This window comes from Mytilus trossulus, chromosome 14 (assembly GCF_036588685.1).
Source record: "Mytilus trossulus isolate FHL-02 chromosome 14, PNRI_Mtr1.1.1.hap1, whole genome shotgun sequence".
In the NCBI taxonomy this organism is placed as follows: Eukaryota; Metazoa; Mollusca; class Bivalvia; order Mytilida; family Mytilidae; genus Mytilus; species Mytilus trossulus.
Window position 1 is genome coordinate 22,239,844 of NC_086386.1, and position 9,416 is coordinate 22,249,259.

Consider the following 9,416-nt stretch of genomic DNA (forward strand, 5'->3'; position numbering starts at 1 on the left):
ATAAATATTTTAAACAAGAATTTCTGAAAGAGAAAACGAATGAACCGTTCTAGAATTGAGGAAAATGGTCTTTATGTCTTCATCTCATTTTTATTCTAATCAAGGAGAAGTTTTTACAAGGCGAAACTGTTCATGCGTTGATAACTACTAATTCTTCACCACACGTTTCCATTATTAGAGCCTCTAACTCCTCGTTTTTCTTGCACTTTTTCTTTGACTTTGGCTTATTTTTCCAGTTCTGCTTATGTTTTCTGTGTCTTTTTAGTGCCCTGCCACCACCACCACCCACTTCATTGGAACTGCTTGTAGAAGAACTGCCAGAACTGTCAGCCTCGAGAATTTCTAAAAGATCGCCACAGAAACCTTCTATGGTAACTGGAGGTGGTGGTGTACAAGGATTACCATTCTCAATCAGAGGACAACCATCGGGTATATCACATCCGACAGGAAGAGGATCGGGAACTAAAATCAAATGTTTTTGTGAGGAAACCATATATAAAAGTAAAATCACAAATATATTGAACTCAAAGGAAAATCCAAAACGTAAAGTCTTTAAGAAAATGACAAAATCAAAAGCTCAAACACATCAAACGAATGGATAACAACTGCCACATTCCTGACATGGTACATACATTTTGGTTTTTTTTATATTAACTGTTTTGATAATTCGATAGAGTAACAAAAGTCACTTTGTTCCTGAGCAACACGACGGGTGCAAAATGTGGAGCCGGATCTGCTTACCCTTTCGGAGCACCTGAGATCATCCCCAGTTTTTGGTGGGGTTTGTGTTGCTCAGTGTTTAGTTTATCTATGTGCAGTTTTAAGAACTGTTGTTCGTGTCCTTCATAACCAACTAGAATTTAGCTGTAAATGATTTTCTCTAGATTTTGATACATTAAACATAGCACATCAGACTATCTGAACTACGCGTTGTTCTTAACTGTTTGTCTCACTGTGTTTGTATACTAAGTATTAGTTTTCACGGATGATCGGTGGTGTTTTGTTTGGATTTCCCCCCGGTATCTTCCTGTTATATATATATTTATCTTACCTCCTATACATTTTTAGGAATGTGATTGGTTAAAAGCGCCTTCGTGGAAATCGTGTATATTTCATATTAGGTTATTAGGGAGGCGGGGCTTATCTCATACACGGTTAGTAGTGGTGTTACGTCCCTTTATATTCAATATAAGGTAGTAGGGAGGCGGGCTTAATTCATACACGGTTAGTTGTGGTGTTACATCCTTTTATAAAAACAAAACGATACTGAGAAAAAATCGTAAAGGTTAAGTTAAGAAAAGAAAGTTATGATTAAGATTGAAATAAATTCATAAGACACATTTAAACCTAACAAGTTGTTATTGTTGGTATCTGTTTTTGTAGGATCAATGTAAGAAGTTTCTTAATGCTAACAGTATTGAAGTCTTGCTCATTTTGATAGGTCACTAGTCTAAATTTGTTACGTTAATATAGCCGGTAAGATAAATTCGTTACATAGTGTGCTAGTGACCTAATACGGTATAAATGGGGTAAGTAAATTCTATATGGAATTCACTGACCCAATATAAACCGTATTAGGTCACTAGCACACTATGTAACTAAGAATATCATGTATATATGTAATATTAAATACAAAACAAAAAAAACACCCATTCTCAATTCTAAAGACGACATATTGTAAATTACGAACTTACAAACAAGCTTGTCTGAAAAATATATAGAAAATATAAAGAAAATATAAAGAATATTTAATCTCTCTATCTCTTGTTTGAGAGTCATATAACATTCCATTATATTGACATAGATGTGTTAACAAAATAAACAGACATACAACGTAAAAATATCAAACATTTGGGTAGAGCCGTCATTATTGTGTTTAAATTTCAATAACCATTAAGTGCAAGTTGTTTTTGATTACGCTTAAAAATTTAAAAAACATTTTGTGATCTTCATGGCTAGTTTTCCATTGAATAAGTATTAAGTTCAGCCTAAATTACCGTATATCACTGATTGTCGATGTAATGTCATACAATCTCGTATCGAACATTTATGCAATAACAATCAGAAGTTGTTAACAATGTTTTCAAACTAGCACGAAATGCAAAACCAAAGAGACATGATATGTTTTTTTTTAACACTCTGATTAATTCTTTATTGCACATATTGCTGTTTAACTTAAACAATTAAACTTGGTGTACAGCATTTCAACTAGTTTCCCTGTTTAATTACCATTGAAAACACAGGGATAATATTCAGTAAAATTAAATACAAAAAACATTTGTTTAATTATTTGAATACTAGTACATTAAACTACAACCTATTATTATAGTTGTTACACATAGTCTTTGCATTTTGGTTTTTTGTGGATAGCTGTCTCATTGGCAATAATACCATATCTTCTTTTTTATATTTGCAACTTCACAAACAATATTTACGGCTACATAGTTAATAAAAAACATCTACACAATATTGAATGTGGAATCATTCATCCGAAATCTCAAGATACTTCTATGCAGTATATAGCACCAACCAACAGCGTAAAAACATATGTGACATTTTGCATTGGTAATTCGTTATCAAAGGTACCAGGATTATAATTTAGTACGCCAGACATGCGTTTCGTCTACATAAGACTCATCAGTGACGCTCATATCAAAATAATTATTAAGCCAAACAAGTGCAAAGTTGAAGAGCATTTTGGATCCAAAATTCCAAAAAGTTGTGCCAAATACGGCTAAGGTAATCTATGCCTGGTATAAGAAAGTCCTTAGTTTTTCGAAAAATTCAAAGTTTTGGATACAAGAAATTTATTAAAAATGACCACATTATTGATATTCATGTCAACACCGAAGTGCTGACTACTGGGCTGGTGATACCCTCGGGGACGAAACGTCCACCAGCAGTGGCATCAACCAAGTGGTGTAAATAGTTATCAAAGGTTCCAGGATTATAATTTAGTACGCCAGACACGCGTTTCGTCTACATAAGACTCATCAGTGACGCTCATATCAAAATATTTATTAAGCCAAAAAAGTGCAAAGTTGAAGAGCATTTGGGATCCAAAATTCCAAAAAGTTGTGCCAAATACGGCTAAGGTAATCTATGCCTGGTATAAGAAAGTCCTTAGTTTTTCGAAAAATTCAAAGTTTTGTATACAGGAAACTAGTTGATTTAAGTAATCTCTGTAAATAAATATATATATATATATATATAACTCGTCTAAACATCAACCCAACAATGTTAGATCTGTAAATTTGCTTTCGCAAATTTTTGGTTCTTCCCTCGCCGGGATTCGAACCCATGCTACTGTGATATCGTGACACCAAATCGCCTGCACTGCAGCCGTCCCGCTAGACCACACGACCACCTGGGCTCTCTATATATATATACTCTGTAACAAAAAAACCGACTTGAAGTTGTAGTTTCGGTTTGTAGAGAGACCTATGTTTGCTCGAAAATGAAATCAATTAAATGTAAAAAGAAATATACTATCAACTTACTATCACTTCGAAACAGGATTGATATAGATGATGTGGTCATGCTTGAACAAACATCACACAAACCAGGGGGTGAAAGTTGTAGGTTGCGGGCTACAAATACAAAAAACAGATTTTTATTTAATTCCGTACACAAACACACATGTGCAAATTAAACTATAGGTGATAAAGGGTAAACAATATCCAGTTATGGGAAAGATGATGTTATTGAAAAATAAACCTCCACGAACTGCGTTCATGTATATCATCTTCGATTGTGTTTTAATAGTAAATTATGAACACATATCAAACTAGTTTTCATAAAATTTAGTTCACGAATGTTTTGTTCGGTCTTTCCTAGACGTATTAAGGCTCCGTGTTGAAGGCCGTACATTGACCTATAACGGTTCACTTTTTTAAAATTGTTATTTGGATGGAGAATTGTCTCATTGGCACCCACACCACATCTTCCTATATTTATTTTTTGTTGTTGGAAAAATGTGGAGGTAAACGCTGACTTGTAGTCTACTTGTAGTTGTATTTTTAATCAAAGATGTATGTAAGAATTAAAAACAAGGAAAACTTCACAAAAAACAAACTGAGATCACCCCATGTTTTTAATGGGGTTCGTTTTGCTTAGTCTTTAGTTTTCTATGTTGTGTTTTGTGTACTATTGTTTGTCTGTTTGTCTTTTTCTCTTTTAGCCATGGCGTTTTCAGTTTATTTTCAATCTATAAGTTTGTATGCCCCTCTATTATCTTTCGCCACTCTGTTACAATTTATTTGTTAATACTGTTACTATTACTATTGTTGTAAAGTTTACATAGACACTAACTGTTTACTAGTGTCTTTTTAAAATATCAGCAGCTGTTTATGTACGAGACTAAGAAACAGGTGTAATGCAAGCTTTAGCGAGCTATTACTCCTGTTTCGAGCCGAGTATAAATACAGGTGATATTTAAAGACACTAAACAGTTATTGGCCTTATCCTACAATTAATTCTGTGTATTGTCTGTGTTTTGAAAGACACAAAAACTCACATTTTTTTTGCATTTATTGTGGATTTGAAATCCCTTGAGACCCGTGTAGTAATATTATAATCACTCATACAGCGGAAGACGGGTTCGCAAAAACGAATGTCGAATGGTCAACACTTCATCTCTCAAGGTGAATACTTATCTATTTTAACATAACAACTAGTTTCTACAGTTAAAACAAATAACAAAACATTGTCCAATTTGAAACAGAAGTGTACGAGTTTTCCTACGCTTCAGACTTGACATTCGCTAAACATGCATCTTGAAATTGACATAGCTGATTTTGTTACACAATCATACACATTCAAGTTTTTAAATCGATAATTGTCGTCGTAGAAAAGACTGCTGTTCAGGTGTGCATTCGCATAAGGTCTAACACTATTTCATTGGAATGCGACTGCAATACACATTCTGAGGTAACATAGGTTCATACAATACCCAGTCCGGCAGTTGGCGGAGCTTTAATGCGATATCTGTATAGCATAGCGATATCTGTAGGGCTGTACCTGTACAGTTGGACACCAGAATGCATACATAATCGTACAAACGTATTGTCAGGTAAATTTGTTATCTTTGTTAATTCTCATGAAAGCTTACCTGGTAGTATATCTTCAGTTAGATAACCTTGTGGTAACAATTCGTTTATTGAAGTTAATTTCAAGCAAATAGACGATTCCCCGCTTCTACAAAATATATTACACACCATTATTTTTCGTTATTACAATTTTAATGCGTTTCTCTCGGTTTTAGTTTGTTACCCCGATTTTGTTTTTTGTCTATGGATTTATGAGTTTTGAACAGCGGTATACTACTGTTGCCTTTATTTATGAGCAACACGATGTTGAGCAAGATCTTCTAATCCTTCCGAAGCACGTTGAATCCCCACGGTTATAGTTGAGTTAACGTTGCTACGTTTTTACTTTTCTGTGGTGTTTGTTTTTGTTCTGTTTTTTTGTTTGTCTCCCATTTTAGCTATGGGATTGTCAGTTTATTATTGACCTATGAGCTTGAATGACTTGTTGATACATTTGTATCTTTCGCCTTTCACGGTATTTGCATGTATTAAATACGCTCTAGAATGGTGTTGGCCAAATACCAAGCAGATAATTCTGTATCATTATAAATCATTGGTTATCAAATAATTGAGTGTAACCTGATTAATGATGAAGGTGAACCACGGAAAGCGCATTTATAAAATGTTATTAATAATTTTTCCTTTATGGGAGCGTGATTCTTCTACTCGCGAAAATAAATCGCTCGCAAAAATAAGTTGGTTTACAGTAATTCAATTCCTGTATGTCTTACCTTAGCAAGAAAAAGTCGCCATTCTTTTCTACATGTTCTATGCAGTCGTACGATATACCCTGGTCAGTAATTTGAAACTGTGTTCCCGAAAATAAAGCTTTATAAATTGTTGGATTTGAACCAAACTTTACATCAAATTGTTTTCCGTTTATATCTTGAGGAAAGTTGCAAAGACCTGTCATAATGAAAATAAAATTCCATTTGAAAATCACATGTTGTCATGAAGAATAGGCGATGAACTACAAAATACACAACATCTTTATAGTTTTTTCTCCACAGTTTTGGCTTAAAAAGGGCAAAACACAAATTAGTGGCATTTGAAATTTCCCTGATATTCGGTTCCTTTATTCAGAGAATATGATGATCGTTGATGCATCTTCCTTAATCTTAGATTACTTTGATTATTGTAATGTTGTGTCAATTTTCGTGTATTTGAACAGCTTTGCATTAAATGCCACATTACTGAAGGAAGAATAAAACCTACCTTTGTTTTTGTGAAAATTTAACAGCACTAATGTACAATGCTTAACGACGTGGTGGAGAAGTAATAGCACACGGAACTAGTAGGAGATACTGTCAAAATTTTAATCCGGTAATGTACATTAACATATATATTTGACTCAAAAGCAACCAGTCCTTGTTCATGATCTTATCATCCTGATTCTTACAAGAGAGGAAGCAAATACCGACCTTGAAGTCTTTGATTTTACTTTCATTTATCGAACCAAAGAACAAAAAAATTCCAGATGAGTACGCTAATTTTACATTCGATTATCGATCAAAAATGTATAAAAGCATTTGTCATTTTATTATTTTATCTAGCGTAATACCTAGTACAAACTAACAATGGTTTCCTCAATCAAAAAACCATGGAGTACCCATTCATTCGTATGTAATAAGATATTACAAGATGTGGTATGAGTGTCAACGAGAATAAATCCTAATTTCGAATGTCGTAATTTGTACGTATTAGTAACATTGAATGATACACATTAGGATAATTGATTGATTGGATAATGTTTGCTTAACATGGCACAATACACGTCATCCAAATGGATATATAAAATGAGGAGATATGGTATAAATTGCCAACGAGACCAAATGACAAACAAGAACTATAGGTCACTGTACAGCCTTTGACAATGAGTAAAACCCATACCACATAGTCAGTTATAAAAGTCCCCGAAATGACAAATGTAAAACAATTCAAACGAGAAAGCTTACGATGTATGTATAAAATAATGAACGCAATTTTTTAAAGTTTATATCGAAAAGATCAATTAACTTATAAAAGAATGTCAAATATAAAAAAGAGGATGTGATATGAGTGCCACTGAGACAACTCTCCACAAGAGACCAAATCACACCGAAATTATCTAAAAGTCACCATACGGCCTTTTACAATGAGCAAAGCCATACCGCAAATTCAGTTATTAAAGGCCCCGAAATGACAATTGTAAAACAATTCAAAACCTAATTTATGAACAAAACGAAAAACACAAATGTAATACATCAACAAACGACAACCACTGAATAACAGGCTCCTGACTTAGGACAGGCACTTACATACAGAATGTGGTGGGGTTTAACCACGTTAGCTGGATCCCACCCCTCTTCTAACCTGGGATAGTGTTGTAACAGTACAACAAAGGAACGAACTATGAAAATCAATTGAAAAAGGCTTAACTCATCAGAAAGATAGATCTAACAAAATACAGAGTGGACGTGGCCGGGTACTTGTATAACACAACAACAAAAAGTCATTAAGTACTGCTCTGAGAGTACTCTTAATAACTGACAGCTAGTTCAAAGCCACTAAATACTTATAACAAAAATCACGCATCTAAGACTAAATTATCAATCAATACACATCCATCCAACATCCAATGGATTTATTGAAATGACGTCACAAACATTCAGAGAAAAAACATTAACTTGTGCAATTACAAGATACAGGTATCTACATATGATAGATCCATGAATGTATGTATGTATATAACAATAATATTTAGTTAGCTTTTATTTTACTGATCCATATTTATACCAATAAAACAATATTCAATGACCTAATTACAGTGTTGAATTTGTAACATTTTAAAATAAGTTTATTTCAAGGATCGATAAGTTTGCTAGGATAGTTTATAAATTTCGGGTCACGGGAAACAACATTTCCGTAAAAATGAGGATGTGCTATCCCCTTTCCTACAGGTACAACCAAACTTCAAAACCAAATTGTTGTATCGTTGGACGAATTAAGTAAAGGCTTTATTTTAAACGCTACATGTTTCCACCATTTAATAATATGCACTCTACAATTTTTATTTACAATGTATAAAATCTACCTGCTGTTGATATATTTGATGGAATACAACTTCAGTACGTGTAGTTTTACCCACATATTCTTTTATATAGATATAATTTTGGCAAAACCTTTAGGAATTTTTAATCTTCAACTTCCTATTTTATTTGGCCTTTTTTACATTTTTTGATTCTAGCGTCAATGATGAGTCTTTTGTAGACGAAACGCACGTCTTATGTATATATAACTGTATTTTTTATTATTTCATTAGTTTGTTTTTTAAACAAAATTAATGACTTTGTGATTATATTGGCCAAACAGTTGTTACTATGTGATTACTTGGACACCTCAATGAGGGTCCCCATTAATATAACAAATATAATTAATCTTACCTTGAACAACCGTTATGGTCGCCATCAAAACGAAAACAACCAAACGGTTCATCATTTCTGTTCAGTGTAATAACCAAAGTAAGAAACCTCCATTTTATAGCATTTCATTGAAGCGTCAACTTATCAAAAAGATAGATTTGTATAGAAATTGTGAACGTCGACCAATGATAGCAAACATGATGTACTCAAATTTAAAATCAAGTTATAAAAAACATTTCAATTTAACATGTTGAATATGTTTTTATGAATATATGTTTGTATGAATAGGGGTTCTTTCAATTCTTTGAAAGATTTTGATTTGTAAAAATGAACTGCTATACATAAATCAGTTTATATTCCTTGTATCAACATATGATCAAGATAGTGTCAAATTTAAGTAGTGTTAAACTTCTAACAAACAGTTGAAGGGACAAAGGAGTAGTTTAAGACCTCTTTTTGGCCCAAAAATAAAGCAGTTAACTTTAGTTATTTATTAGAAAGTAGAATGCTTCTGATGCATATACATGGGGAGTTTTTTACAATACAATGCACATATATCGAGTACTAGCATCATTAAGTCATGCTAAATTACTGAAATCTTCATAATTTTAGCATTTTAGTTAAATTTAAGACAGTTTCTGTCTTAAATGAAAGCGGCCGAATTCGTGTTCATTCTCAATATTAAAATGTAAGTTGTACATGATGATAATACATAACATATGTAAAGCTTGAGGATGAACACGGATATGGCTACTTTCATGTTTGACAAAAATCATCTGAAAAGTGACATTTTTGGCATATTTAATATAATTTTCATATTAAAGCTATAATCTGAGCGTTTTTAATAAGTAAATCAGTTAAAATATTTCACATAAACTAATTGAATCAACTGAAATAGACACTGAAGTGTTTGAAAAGTGTCCAAAAT

General features: G+C 32.9%; 1 protein-coding gene across 1 annotated transcript; it reads right to left on the reverse strand.

Moving 5' to 3' along the window:
- Window positions 1-130: 130 nt before the first annotated feature.
- Window positions 131-8,557, reverse strand: LOC134697585 (uncharacterized). The gene is made up of 6 exons (XM_063559870.1): window positions 8,510-8,557; window positions 5,819-5,993; window positions 5,111-5,196; window positions 3,501-3,590; window positions 1,695-1,706; window positions 131-462 (listed from the first exon to the last, which is right to left on the reverse strand). Exons 1-6 carry the CDS (start codon window positions 8,532-8,534, stop codon window positions 131-133), a joined length of 720 nt encoding a protein of 239 aa, XP_063415940.1. The 5' UTR covers window positions 8,535-8,557.
- Between the last annotated feature and the right edge of the window lie 859 nt (window positions 8,558-9,416).

Bases quoted from the DNA above. Each gene is read 5' to 3' on its own strand.
- LOC134697585 (XM_063559870.1), bottom strand. From the start codon at position 8,534: ATGGCGACCATAACGGTTGTTCAAG. The intron at 5,994-8,509 runs GTAAGATTAATT...TCATTATGACAG, and splicing joins GACCATAACGGTTGTTCAAG to GTCTTTGCAACTTTCCTCAA. The intron at 5,197-5,818 runs GTAAGACATACA...TATATTTTGTAG, and splicing joins GGCGACTTTTTCTTGCTAAG to AAGCGGGGAATCGTCTATTT.